Here is a 14,457-nt window from a genome sequence, read left to right as displayed (position 1 = left end):
AATAAAAGAATTTACAATAAACCACCAAAAACTGTCTCAGGCAGTAGAATGGGACATGAGTTTTAAATACTTCATATCTTGCTACAGGAGAAGCTGAGGACCTGGACCTGCCTCCATGTAGGCACCAGAGCCAACCAGACCTCTCTGAGTCATTGCTGGAGGTAAAAATGCTCATAGTGACTGTTTATTTATGCTGAGATGGTAGAGATAATGAAAAGAAGGGTTATTTTTAGGTAAAAATGGGGTTATGGGAACTGCAGAGAGAAAATCTTGGAACCATTCTGCCTGCCATGGTGAAATACCAAATCATCAATGAAAAATAGCAATGGCAGATCCACCACAATATTCCAAAGGAGAGATGTGAAGGAGCAGGATTCTGTCTGCAGCAGAGAAACAGAAAGTAATGATCACTGAATACAAAGAGCAGAATAAAGGAGAAGCTGAAGTGATGATAATACAAATTACATGGCTTTGTTTGTAACAGAGAACAGCAATGGCAAAGGAAAGGGCTGACAATTGAGCTTAAATTTGAGACTGTAGCTGGAATGGATAACACTTAAATTTTTTAATAATGCAGCATTCAATTTTTCCTACTTAGACCGCCAAAGAAGTTGGCAGGTTTTTGGAAGGATATATCTCCTACTGACACACTTCTAGTAAAAAGCTGCTTCATTTCCAAAAGCATTCCAAAGCTCATAACACTCACTGAAAGAGAAAACGAACCAAGTGTTTCTCTGAGTGAAATCCAAAGTCAACAAGACTATCTCTGAAAATCTAGAGCAGTGACAAGCCTGAATGAGATATTAAGCTCCTTTTGGATGTTTCTAAATTCAAAGGCTTTTGAAGATTGGGGTCTGCATAAACCTGTTCTTGAGGAAGAAGCCAAATGCAGACTTCAAATCTGGATCAGAGATAGTAAAATAAGGAATTTAAAATAGGACCATTAGTTCTGTGTAGTGCAGCTAAGAAACATTTAATAATTTCATATAGAAGACATGAGCTCTACATTAAAAAATTTCTTTGCCATCAGGCCAGGAAAGCATTTTTCATAAATTATTTGTATATATGTAACACAGCCCAGAAACAGCAGTATGGATTAGATGATAATCCTGAGATTTCTTAACATTTGCTTTTCAGAGGCCTCTGCTCAAGAGAAGGGTTTGTGCTAACAGATATTTGCTCTAAGGCAGGCAGATTAAAAAAAAAAACAAAAACAAACACACAAAGCCTAAAAAATACATCCCAAAACCCAAAGGAACAGTTAATAATTAAATAAAATGTTGAATGTTTAAAGACTGATATGTTTTTCTTGTGGTCATTCATGTCATATATTGTGGCATCAAGACTCATGCACAGTCTGGCTGGTCTTTGTTTCCCACCCTGCCTCAAATACCATCATTTTTGCTTCTCTAGTGAGGGTGACAAGTGCCAGTCACAACATAAGCTTCTTAAAGCTATTTCTACGTATTTCATACACTGTTGTTGAGGGCAGGGGGTGCTTCTCACAGAATGGCATGCTAAGCTGAAGTGAGCAAAATAAACACCATTTTCCTACACAATCACAAAAGGATGAACAAAGATGAAGAAAATGAGAAATAGACACTGATAGAGAATTATAAAGTGGGGAAAAAACCCCGCAGATAAGTGAAAACAAAGGAGCTTCTACTTGGAAAAGTAGATTGCCCCTGGGTCACCTTGCACATGAAGTAAGCTCTGAGCAGCTCAGCTAAATCTTGGTGTCATTCGGCTGTGAGAGCCACCTGAATGGCGTTGTCCACAGAAACCTGTGCTGCTCTGAAAGGGAAAGACTTTTTGGATGAAAGTGCCACATCTGCTGTTCTAGCAGTGCTGACAACCATCTTGGCAGAGTGTCACTGTGGTTGTTGACAGCCTGCTCTACGGTTCCTACACATGCTTTGTGCCTTTTCCCAAGGCACAAAATGATACATGCTCAGTAAGGACGCAGAAAAAGGTGGTAAGAGGAAACTAATATGGTTTCATAATCCAGTAATAAAGTAAAATTCTTCTCTGCTCACTCCTTTCCAGGACATTTCCACATCCCAAGTCACCATTGGAACAGCTGAGTAGGGTGGGATTCCTTCTGTGTGGCAAATATTTTTGCCAAACTCTATTTAAAAGTCACTTTCCTCTTGTGCCACAAGGCATATTTCCATGTATTAAAAGTATATATATATACTTAACTTTCTGCAGGCAAATGTAGTGTTCATTAGTATCAGTTACAGACTCTCAGATTGAGTAAAACCCCTGAGCTGAATGTCTGGTGGGAATACTGAGCAAAAATACACATGGTTGTAATCCATCTGTGCTTGCACCATCTGTTTGCTTGTTTTCCCAGGAAATCATAAGTCTGATGCTTTGTCCCACTTCACTGCCTGATTTATATTAGCAACCTTTGGAAAACCCCAGCTATACTTTATGCAAAGCTTAGGTAAGTTTAATTACCTCACTCAGAAGCGGGAGCTCAGAACTTCTGAACAACGAATCAATACGATTTCGCAGAAGACCTTTACTGTTTACATTACATTCTACTTATGCATTTTGCAACCACTGCACACAACCCTCTGTCTTGTCCATGCGCTCTGCACCCACTTTTCAGAAAATATGATTGCTTCTAGTCCAGTGCCGCACAGTCCTTCTTTTTCTATTCCATGCTGTCTTGGTATTCTGCTTCCCAGCTTCTTCTTACCCAATCCAATTTAGTACAGTTTACATTTCAGTAAGCTTGATGAATTCCTGGGGCACACTGTCAGGGTTCACATACATTACAACACTCAGAGTCCAATTTATTTAGCAATTAGGAAAAACTAGACAGTAGGTAGTGAGTTTGCTGTTTTGAAATGTAGGGCCAGAGTCCTCAGGTCTGTTCCCAGGCTAAATGCTGGTTTTAGACCTTCATGATTTTAAAGTCTCCAAACAAGTACTTTACACTGCAATTGTTTTTGCATCACTCAACCTCCAAATGACCTCCCTGTTCAACCTGTGAGCATACTAATGACCAAAACAAATAAACAGGAATGTGAATCTTTGTCATGGTTTGATGCTGGCCAAATGCCAGGCACCCACGAAAGTTGCTCACTCACCCTCCCCTGCCACAGTTGGGCAGAGGAGAGGGAAAAATTTGATGAAGGCTTCATGAGTTGAGATAAGGACTGAGAGAAAACACACTCCAAGGGCAAAACAGGCTCAGCCTAGAAGTACAAAGTGAATTTATTACTAACAAAATCAGAGGAGGAAAATGAGAAGTAAAACAAGCCCTTAAAACACCTTTTCTTCCCCCAACCCCTCCCTCCTTCTCACCAACAGTGCAGGGAGACAGCGCATGGGGGTTTTGGTCAGGTCATCACCCGAGTTTTTCTTCTGCTGCACGGGGAGAGGAGTCCTTCCCCTGTGAGTCCTGGGGTCCCTCCCACAGGAGACAATTCCTTCTCCATGGCTCCAGTCTCACGAGCAGTCCTCCCAAACCTGCTGCGGCGTGGGTCAGTCTTCCACGGGGTGCAGTCCTCCAAGGACAGGCTGCTCCAGCCTGGAAGCAGTGGCCCCCCCGTCTTTCCACCGGGTCTCCCACTGGATCACAGCCTCCTCCAGGCATCCAACCACTCTGGCGTGAGCACCTCCCCCACGGGCTGCAGGTGGATCTCTGCATCCCCCATGGGTCCCCATGGGCTGCGGGTGGATCTCTGCATCCCCCATGGATCTCCATGGGCTGCGGGTGGATTTCTGCATCCCCTGTGGATCCCCATGGGCTGTGGGTGGATCTCTGCATCCCCCATGGATCCCCATGGACTGGAGGGGCACAGCTGCTTCACCATGGTCACCACCATGGCCTGCAGAGGAATCTCGACTCTGGCACCTGGAACACCTCCTCCCCCTCCTTCTCTATGAGACCTTGGTGTCTCCATGTTGTTTCCCTCACATGTTCTCACCTCCTCTTCTGTGGCTAGGAAAAAAACCTGTGCCCCTCTTTGTTTTGATTTTCTTCTTAAATAAGTTATCACAGAGGCGTTACCCTCATCTCTAATTGGCCCAGCCTTGGCCAGCAGCATGTCCATCTTCAGAGACATCAGGGATTGGCTCTGCTGGACATGGTGGAAGCTTCCAGCAGCTGATCACGGAAGCCACCTCTGTAGCCTCCCCCGCTACCAAAAACCAGGCCGTGCAAAACCAACACAATCTTTTACATGATAGTTTTCAGTACCAACTTTTCTTTCTCAGCCTGAATTTATCACACTGGTAACACTGGTCTCAGGAAATGCCTTGTGAGACTGTGTTGAGTGTTGTGACACCACTGGAGAATCACCAGTTAACGTTATTAGTGAGAAACCTAGTCCTCTGCAGAAATCGTACACCAGAATCATGTGCATATGCTTCCGGCATATACCCCTTGGAGTTGGAGCCCTTAGACTACTACCACACCAGCCCTTGCTGCAGTGGGGCAGGGTACTGGGACAGTCATTGAGGCGCTAGATCCACCCCTGAACTTCCATTCTGCCCAAGGACTGGTTTTGTTCTTTATTCAGTGACTCCCAGTCCACAGCTACAAAGCACTGCCTTGCACAGCACATGTAAATCACATTGTTTCACAATGCTACTGGTGTTTTCTGAGAATCGCTTGACACATACAGCACAATTCCTTGGAGCACAGGAGATGAACTGCTGTACAGAAGCTCACACTGAGCATGCAGTGTTCAGTGAAAAACCTTGGAGTTATCAAGGTTCTGATGCGAACTTGCCTTGAGTCAATGGGGAGAGAGAGTTCTGCAGCAGATGGGGTTTTGGCCTAAAGGAATATAAATATCTGGATATCATATTGCTTTATTAGCTCACTAGATAACTTCATGTGAGACAGCTAAATAAAGTCTTAAAGAGATCATGAACATTCTGAATGCAAAACTCCCTTTAGTGTATCTTTTCTTCAGGGACATTTAAGGTTTATGTGGCCCATTTTAGGGATCTTTTTGACATGGTTCTGATGTACACACTCAGTTTCCTTTGTCTCTCTCTCCATACTTACTATATTTATATTTTTTGTGACAGAATTTAACAGATGAACTGGTTCTGATTTCATCATTGTTCATCTGGTTGCACCCTTTCAGGAGATTAAAAATCCCTTAATGTATTTTCACCAATTACACTGGCTGTTCAAAACAAAGCCAAGCAAAGTATTTACTGGGAAATTCTTAACACTCTGTGCAGACATTGGGGACTTTCTGATCTTCAAGTTTTCTGGAAGGAATGCCACAGACATCTTTTATCCCAGACATATTTTATACCCACAGGTTTCTTTCCTTACCTTCTCTTTCCAGAGCTAAGTGCCCACCAGCCCACAAGCTGTGAATGTGCATTGATGGCATACCATTTTTTTCTGCAAACCTCCTACACTCTTCATGACGTCTGACAGCCTTTGATGGTCTCATCTGCTAGGGACTATGTAATGTATCCCAACTATGCACCTTGGAAAATGTCAGCTAAGTGAATAAGTCTGGAGGTGAAGAAGAGGAGAGTCATGTGCCACACATTTCCTTTCCTTCTGGAGAACTGCTCTCTCAGGTGTGAGTGCTTCAGAGCAGTGAGAAGGCAGCATTAACAAAGGACGCCAAGTCTTTAAGGATTCACTGCCACTTTTCTGCTCTGAGTAATTCCTTGAGAGGGCAAGGAAAGCTGTGAGGGGTCCTCTGATTTATGGCTATTCACTGTGTGACCCTCCTTCTTCTGGAGCTACTGCAGCTGCAGTCCTAAAGACAATAGCCAGAGAGAGACACACAGAGAAAGGTCCCTGGGAAAGCACATCACCCTCCTTCCTCCCCCTCCTTTCCAGTGGGAGGTTTGTATTTTGCTTCTGTGTCACATCAGGTGCAGGCAGCTGCTGCCCAGCACAGGCAAAACCCAAAGGGCAAGGGCAGATTGGGGTTTATATATTCCATGTTCAAGCTTGCTAACAAAGCCACTCTGCCAATTCCATGCATTCAGAGGGCTTAAGGCAGAGGAACCCCAAAAGGGCTGTGCTCTATTGTCTCCAGATCGCGCTGCCTCTTTAAAATCAGAAATGCATGGACAGCGTCAAGGTGCCTCCCACTGAGCAAAGGCTTTAGATGCAGGCACAGAGACAGCGGAGCCATCCTCCGCTGAGCACAGGGCAAACCTGAGTGGGAGGGAAATGAGCGCTCAGTGGAGTCCTTGGGCTACTTCCAGTTATCCTTTCTCTCCTCCGGTAAGAGCAAGACATGTGCAGAGGAGAAACCTGGCAGCTCTCTGCAGGGTGCCTGAGACCTCCAAGAAGATGAGACCAACTGCAGGTATGCTTTGCCAATAGTGTTATGTCAGTTTGTGGATGGTTGTGTTGTCTGTATTTATTTTATAGCTCTCTTGGTATTTAGCAGTGAAATCTGACACAGATACTGCCCCTTGCTTTGGCCAACAGACTTTGCATCCAAGTGTTTATTTAGCACTTCTCTTAAATGAATGTTTACCTTTCCAGGCAGCTGTGGAGATGTCTCCTAAAGCAGTCCCTTGTCAGAACTGTTTAGTTTCAGGCTTTGGCTTTCTGTTACTCTGTTCTGCAATGCTCAGTTTGAAAAACAATGTGGTGACCAAAGTTGTAAAACAGAGTTCCTGTCAGATATTTGTTAAGTGTCAGTATATCAGGGTCTGAGGGTGGTTCCAGGGAAAGAAGGGAGCAAAAGCTCCATGACGCAGATTATCCTTTGTAGCCAAGACTGCTATTGTTCAGTAGCATTTGACACCCTGAGGACTTACTGTTGGAGGGCAGAAAAAGCAGTAATGCCCCCGATCCTCTGCTGGGATGAGGTGGGACTGTCCTGACAACCAGGAGTCTGACGTGAAGATTCCTAGATAGACCATGGGAAGATGCCCTCTCAGCATTTTGATACAGAGAAGCAAAAATAAGGAGTAGATGAGATTTTTTTTTTCCCTCTGTGTGGGAAAAAATTAATACTTTTTTGATATTTGGTACAACTGGCAGTACAAAGAGGGGAGCCTGCTCCTCCCCAGCATCAAAAATTCAAGGCACTCTGTCTTGCTTATGGAAGATTTTCCCTTTCACCTTAAGAGCCTGTCTGTAAAAACACTTTCCATGTGAATGGCAGATTTGCCTTCACAGCTAAGCTCTACAAGCTTGTTCATGGGACAAAATTCATGTCTCTGCAAATTGGCAGAGCTTCACCTGTTTGACAGAAGTGATAATGGATTATGCTGGCAGAAAATTTTGTCCTGTATTTAATTAACGGCTGCCAAAAGTGAAGTGCTGGCTTTAGTATTTTCTTGGGTCTTTGCAACTCTTACTTCATTAAGAAATGTATTTAGAAGCAAGGACATCAGTTCTCTTTTCGTTCTCCTCTACCAAATCACTCTGAAACAACCAGAATAAAGCACAAACTTTGTCCAAAAGCACATCAGATGTGCTCAGCACACTGAGTTGTCATTTTAGTGTCTTTTACCTTGCACAATGATGACAGCACCATGGATTTGCAGGCCAGTGGAGGTTTAAACTAGATTTTACATTCCTTCTTTATTTTCATTTCACTGCCTGATAAAAATTTCATTGTTGGTAAATAAAACTGCTGGTGTAACAACCAATGCATGAAGCAACTCAAGGCATTTATTTTGTGAGAACAGAAGCATCCCTTCACAGGGTATTTCTTCCTTCCATGCACATGCAGCAACAGAGCTGTGGGGCAATAAGGTGGCTATTTCTTTCCTTCAAGGTCAGTACTTTTGCTGTCATTTCCTTTCAAGAGACATTTTCCACTTTTTTTTCCCACAGAAGGAGATAAGTGAGGCTGTTGTCCTATAATCTTCTGGGGACAAAGACAAGATTACTCACTGCTCAAAAGGAAGCTTTGGGTAAGGTCTCTCACCTCCCACTCTCATGCCCTGCCACACTGCACTATTCTAACACAACACCAAGGGCCAGCCAAGCTGCACATGCCAAAAGAAGACAGACATGGCCACGGAGCAAACTGAACGCAACTTAAATGCTACCGCCCGCCTCAACTTTGCTGCAATCTACAACCTCCATGATGGGGATTTCACCTCTTTGCGAAACTTCTCTTTCCCTTTCAATTTCACTTACAGTGATTATGACCTGCCACTGGACAGTGAGGATGACATGACCAAAACCTGCACCTTCTTTGCAGCCAGGATTGTGATCGGAGTTGCTCTGGTTGGCATCATGCTGGTCTGTGGCATTGGCAACTTCATCTTCATTGCTGCTCTCGCCCGCTACAAGAAGCTGCGAAACCTAACCAACCTATTGATTGCCAACCTGGCCATCTCAGACTTCATCGTGGCCATCGTGTGCTGCCCCTTTGAGATGGACTACTACGTGGTGCGGCAACTGTCCTGGGAGCACGGCCATGTCCTCTGTGCCTCAGTCAACTACCTACGAACCGTCTCCCTCTACGTTTCGACCAATGCTCTCCTGGCTATAGCTGTTGACAGGTAAGTGGGATGCTACAACTGCACAAAGATGTGGCCACAGCTTCCGAGGTTCTAAAACATGTCCTCAAATCCACACTTTTTGTAAACTATTCCCTGGGCAGCTTGTTTCGATGCCTGACCATTCTTTCAGTGAAGAAATTCTTTCCAAGTGTGCTGGAGTCCTGAGAGACTGCCTGCCTCTTACTCCAGGAATTTTAACAATATAATTTAATTGTATCCTTTCTCATGCTGCTTCTCTCAGTCTCATGCACCATGGACTGACAGGCGAAGGCACTGAGGATCAGCCTTGTGCTGACATAAGTCTGACGTGACTGACTCACAGAAGGCCAGAGAGCTGCTCAGTAAACTCTTTACAGAAAGGCCATCATCGCAAGCCCTCTTTCATGTACAAACATAATACACATCTCTGTAGACCCTTTGCATATATATATGTGATTCCCACCCCTCCTTCCTCTTCTTTCCCCCAATTTCTCTCATGTGCCATTTCAAACTTTAGCATAGTGTTGCAGTTTTCAGTCCTTAATGCAAAAGTCAGCTCAGGAGTAGTTAACCTTGCTGAAGGGTGTACAGATACAGCTTGTGTGGGGCTGATTCAGCAGTTCCTGTTGTCAACAGAAGTCTGTGAAAAGACTCTAGAGAAGTTCAGAGATGTTTTGCCTAGAGTGGGCAAGGGAATGATCAGCTCCTACAAAACAAATCCTTAACAAGCATCTAACAGACTATCCTTTCAACAGCAGCTGAGGACTTGGGGTAAAGCTTCTAAACACTACCACGTATGCATTACCATTTTCTATCAGTTTTTCAGCTCCTACAAGGTTTTCTTGGAAAGCTCTGCTAGTGCATCCCAGGTTGATGAAGTAACATGGGTCATGGCGCCCTTATGTCTGCTAAGAAATCAGATTTATAGCATATCTTCCCACATATCTTTAAAAACAAGCCTGGCAAAGATTAACCACTGAAGCTTGTTGTAAGAACACACTGTTATAGTTTCATTGCTTTCATTTTTTCTTGCAAGCTTTTGACTTGGTAAACAGAGAGAAACATCATTGTTTAACAATCACCTATTCCATGCTGGTTATGTCATACAGATTGTTGACTTCTGTCTCTAAACAGAACAGGCTTTTAACAAAAGTCTTCCCATGTTTAGATAATTTAAAAAAAATCAGCTGTGAAAAGCAGGTAAGTCTGTCCCACTGAGGGTTTCCTTTACAGAGGGCTCTCTTTTTTCTTCCTTCATGTCTATTCACATGAAAAAATAGGACTTTCAGATTTTTAAGGCCAGACCTACACTAGAAAAAATACCATATCTGAAGAGGAAGAGCGTGTGATAAGGGTCCAATGTCCACACTGCAAATATTTAGCTGGGTCCCCTGGACGAACACCCATGGGCACTTGGTGTGTTTTATGTACACTTTTGGAGCACATCTTCCTGGACAGTTTCATCTGACTTCATTCACAAACTGCAGGACCACTCTACAGTAACAGCCCATGTGTGGTAAGCAATGACGATCAGGAAATCCACCACAAAAGCTCCCTCCTGACTCTCTTGGACAGATTGATCCCATCCAGTCAAATGTTCTGCTGAGCAGATATGCTCAGATATATGTATATAAATACATACACATACATTATGCCACAACATGCTTCCCCAGGATCCAATCTAAAAATGTTCACCTATCTGCTCCACAATGAGGCTGACTCATTCTGAATTTACCCTGCACTATTAAGAGCCATGAACAATTTATCTGCTTCCAATATCTGGCTGATGAAAAGCGCTGCTGACTTTTTAACTTTAGAATGAATATCTCTTATGGATGCTATTCTATGCATTGAATATATAGAGATGGAATATATTCCAAAGGAATGAGAAATTCCACTTTTTGAAACAATTCTTTAGGTTAAATATGGTTGTACTGGGACCTCTGATAAAAATCTCCTCCTAGCAGGAATACCACAACCTTGCAGCTTTATAGTCCTAAGCAGTACAAATACCTAACTTGAGTTTTCTGCTTTGCCATATTACTTAATACTGTATATTTAAGATGAATAAGCAATAGTTACCTCCAGAACACACACAAAAAAGGTTTGTATGGGCAGAAAATAGATATACACTCCTCTAAGGTGTGTATCTATAAAATAGATATACATTCTTTTGGTGGCTTAAAATCATGTTTACCTGTAACCATACATTAGCATCATCTTCAGGTCTTTGGTTTTCTTATTTCTGTGGTTATCATGGGGTGCACTGTGATGTATATTTGACCTCTTTGTAAAAAGAGCTATTTAAGTAGCTCTCTGCCTAAGGAAAACATTTTCCTGCTTCTACATGTTTGTCTTTTCTTTCCTGGACCTGACTATATGCATAATACTGCATTTTTCAAACTCCTGCTCCTGTTAAAAAGGAGAAGGTGTGATACAAAATTATAACTAACTCAGCTCCAGGCTGCTACTTCACAAAATGTTCTTACAGATGATTATGTTCTTACAGACGAATATGTTCAGGCTCTCCCCTCAGGAGTGACAGCAATTTCCTCCTGCCCAATTCTGTTTGCTTGTAGTCAGTGTGTTCTGACTAACAGTGTTTTCAGACTTCATTTTGAATGTATTTTTCTGTTCTAGGTATCTGGCCATTGTTCACCCACTGAAACCACGCATGAATTATCAAACAGCAACCTTCCTCATTGCCTTGGTCTGGATCGTCTCCATACTTGTAGCTATTCCATCTGCATACTTTGCTACTGAAACTGTGCTATTTAAAATTAAAAACCAGGAGAAAATTTTCTGTGGCCAAATTTGGCCAGTTGACCAGCAGATGTACTATAAATCGTACTTCCTCTTCATCTTTGGCATTGAATTTGTAGCACCTGTGATTACCATGACCTTGTGCTATGCCAGGATCTCTCACGAGCTTTGGTTTAAAACCGTCCCAGGATTTCAGACAGAACAAATCAGAAAGAGGCTTCGGTGCAGAAGGAAAACTGTTATGGTACTGATGTGCATCCTGACTGCCTATGTTCTCTGCTGGGCACCTTTCTATGGCTTCACAATTGTCCGGGACTTCTTCCCCACCATCTTTGTGAAAGAGAAACATTATCTTACTGCCTTTTACATAGTTGACTGCATCGCCATGAGTAATAGCATGGTAAACACCATGTGTTTTGTAACCGTGAAAAACAACACCATGAAGTACTTCAAGAAGATCATGCTGCTCAGATGGAGGTCAACATATAAGGGAAGCAAATCTAGCACAGATTTGGACCTGAGAACAAGTGTAATGCCAATCACAGAGGAAGTAGACTGCATAAAACTACAATAAATTTTCTGCAGTTCTAATCTCACCTTTTTTGGAGAGGGGGTAAAGAGGAAATAATACCTTCTCAGAAGCTTCTCCCTTGTCTGTGGGAATACCCACCACTGGTGAGAGCCCTCAAGAAGCAGCCTACTTTGCATTCCCACCAGAACTCTTCTCACTGGACTACTGGATATTCCCCCAACTTGAACTAATGCTGTGCTTCAGTTCACACAGCTGTAAATTTGGGGTGTAGACACTTATTTTAGAGTTGTTTAAGAAGAACAAAGAAGTCTATGAATGTATTAGAGCATATTACAATGATGGAAAATTTGAGTGCTGACTCTAGCAGTGATGCTTCCTTGTTTCTTAAGAGAAACCTCTAAACCCCTTTGAGCTTATGACTTGTATATTTAGGCTATTTGGTGTCCTTTTCTTTCTGCTCAGAAGAGAAAGGATGGCAAAAAAGCCCATTTTGCTTCCTGTCTCTCTTTAACCTCTCAGTTTAGCCCCTCATGATGAAGCTTCTTGAAGTCTACAGACCACCAGCTTTCTATTGTCCAGTGCGCAGCATGCTCTTCTGAAAGGCACATGCTCTGAAAGCTAAAATCTGCTTCACAGTCTAGTGAAAACCTCAAGTCTCTTCCTGTGACACCTTGTTTAAGAATGCTTTATCAATATTCCACTCTTTAGTTTGATGGGGAGTGTTACTCTGTTATGTATTTGGTAATGCCACAGATGCATATGAAAGGGACCTCTTCCCTCACCTCCAGGCACCCTACGGCCAGCTTCTGCTGCCTTGAGATGCTGAGCTCATCACAGAATCAATCGCAAAATTGTAGAAGTTGGGAATAACATCTCCACATTGTCTAGCCTACCCCTCTGCACACATTGCCCAGGATTGTGTCCAGCTGGGCTTTGACTGACTCCAGGGAATGCTGACAGTCTCCCTGGATCACCAGTGTCAGTGTTCAACAGCTCTCACACAGTGAAAAAGTGTTTTCTTATGTTCAAATGGAATTTCATGTGTTTTAGCTTGCTTGTCAGTGGGATCCATATAAAACTACAGCGTGGTGGTGGGAAAAAACCGACCAGATATCGTACCAAGTCTGTGTGCACCTTCACAATAAAGGACAAATGAAGCCAAAATACCAAGGAGATCCCGAGGTGATCCATCTTTCTGGGAGCAAGACAGGCTTAGGCTTCAGTGAGCCGGCCTCTGGCTGAGTTGAGTAGCTTGTTGTCTGCTCAACTCAACTCTAAATGAATTCTGCATTTCCTTCTGCAGTGCTTCTTTTACTGTTCTGATTTAGTGCAACTCCAGTTTGGATGTTTCTTAACTGGTAATTGTGACAAGGCAGGTGACAGTAACAGTAACACCTACTCATTTCAACTACACATATCATGGACTTCTGTGTATGGAAATCAAATCTTTTCTATTGTGATGACAAATGCTTCCTGTTTTAAAGTATGTGGTTGTGCCTACTTTTGGAGTAAATGGTTTTGGTAAATAACTTGTCTGATCGTGAATTTAAAGTGAACCGCAAATCCTGCCAATAAAACAGTAAACATGGGCTCAGTATCAGCATTCTGAATTATTTTTTGTCTTTTTCCCTTAGCCATCAGTTTCTTACCCAACTGAGTAATGTGAATGATCCCATTCCTGCTGAAGAAAAATTGACCATTTAAATTTAAGGGCAAAAGGATATTCAAATCCATTAAAGTGCTCAAAACCTCTAATCATTAGCTGCTCTTAAATATATGTTGGAGAGTATTTCATCATTTGCTGTTAGGCAAAACAATTACTGAAATCATCCTTCAAAATGTCAGTTTTGAACAGGGCTACATTTGTTTTCCAGCTTGCCACAGAAATTTAAAAAAACAGAGAGCTGAAGTATTTCACCATCAAAAAGCTTAATCTTGTAATCTTGCCTGAAATTTTATGGTTCCTTCTGAAACTATGCTCCCATATTTATCTCCTGAAACCTGCCCTACTTATTGGGGATTAGCTAGCAATACTACCTGTTATTAGAGTGTGTTGATACTCCTTCCAGCTGTTTTCCCTACATGATTTTGGTGCAACAAAGTCAACTGATAATTTCCACACTAGGGAAATCCATCTATGGGTGAGTTAATAAAAAAATCCTTCAACCTCCACCAAGAAATACAGTACTAAGCAAAATCTGGGGGAAAGGATTGCTTTAAAACTCTGGAAATCACTCTGAGAGCTTCAAGAGAGCTCTTCTGGTCTGGCCTGAACACTGTTCTCACCCCCGTGGCCTGACAAAAGTACCAAAGCAGCATCCTCCACAGCCCCTGCTGAGTTTAGGTTTTGGGATTGCTGTATTTTTGACATTTTGAGGTCTTCCCAACAGCAAAGTGGTGTTGGTGCCTGAACCTCTGGATAGGGCAGGAGAAGTCATGCTTTGCCCTCAACTGAATTTGTTGTGAATAGCATCCACAGAGCATCCACTGAAGAAGAGTGATGGTTCTGTTCCCTGATCCAAGCACAGATCCCACATTCCCTAGGACTTAAGTAAGGTGTGCAGGGAAGAAAATAACAGAAAGACTTTTTTGTACCCACACAGCTTACTAAGGACAATATTTAGAGAGGGAATTGAATATGAACTGCACCTATCTGGAGCTCTGCTTGCAAGAGCCATGCGTAAACAGAGAAAGACAAGCACAAG

General features: G+C 42.8%; 1 protein-coding gene across 1 annotated transcript; it reads left to right on the top strand.

Annotated features, from left to right (window-relative positions):
* Positions 1-5,896: 5,896 nt before the first annotated feature.
* On the top strand, positions 5,897-13,341 carry PROKR1 (prokineticin receptor 1). Its single transcript, XM_048298501.1, has 3 exons — positions 5,897-6,314; positions 7,802-8,478; positions 11,098-13,341. The coding sequence occupies exons 2-3, from the start codon at positions 7,982-7,984 to the stop codon at positions 11,792-11,794; spliced, it is 1,194 nt and encodes a 397-aa protein (XP_048154458.1). The 5' UTR covers positions 5,897-6,314; positions 7,802-7,981; the 3' UTR covers positions 11,795-13,341.
* The last annotated feature ends 1,116 nt before the right edge of the window (positions 13,342-14,457 follow it).

This window comes from Corvus hawaiiensis, chromosome 3 (assembly GCF_020740725.1).
Source record: "Corvus hawaiiensis isolate bCorHaw1 chromosome 3, bCorHaw1.pri.cur, whole genome shotgun sequence".
NCBI classification, from domain to species: Eukaryota; Metazoa; Chordata; class Aves; order Passeriformes; family Corvidae; genus Corvus; species Corvus hawaiiensis.
Note: the sequence above shows the minus strand (reverse complement) of the source record. Positions and strands in the feature narration are given on the sequence as shown.

Excerpts from the sequence above, each read along its gene's own strand:
- PROKR1 (XM_048298501.1), top strand. The coding sequence starts at position 7,982 with ATGGCCACGGAGCAAACTGAACGCAACTTAAATGCTACCGCCCGCCTC. Across the intron at positions 8,479-11,097 it reads CTGGCTATAGCTGTTGACAG|GTATCTGGCCATTGTTCACC; the intron begins GTAAGTGGGATG and ends TTTCTGTTCTAG.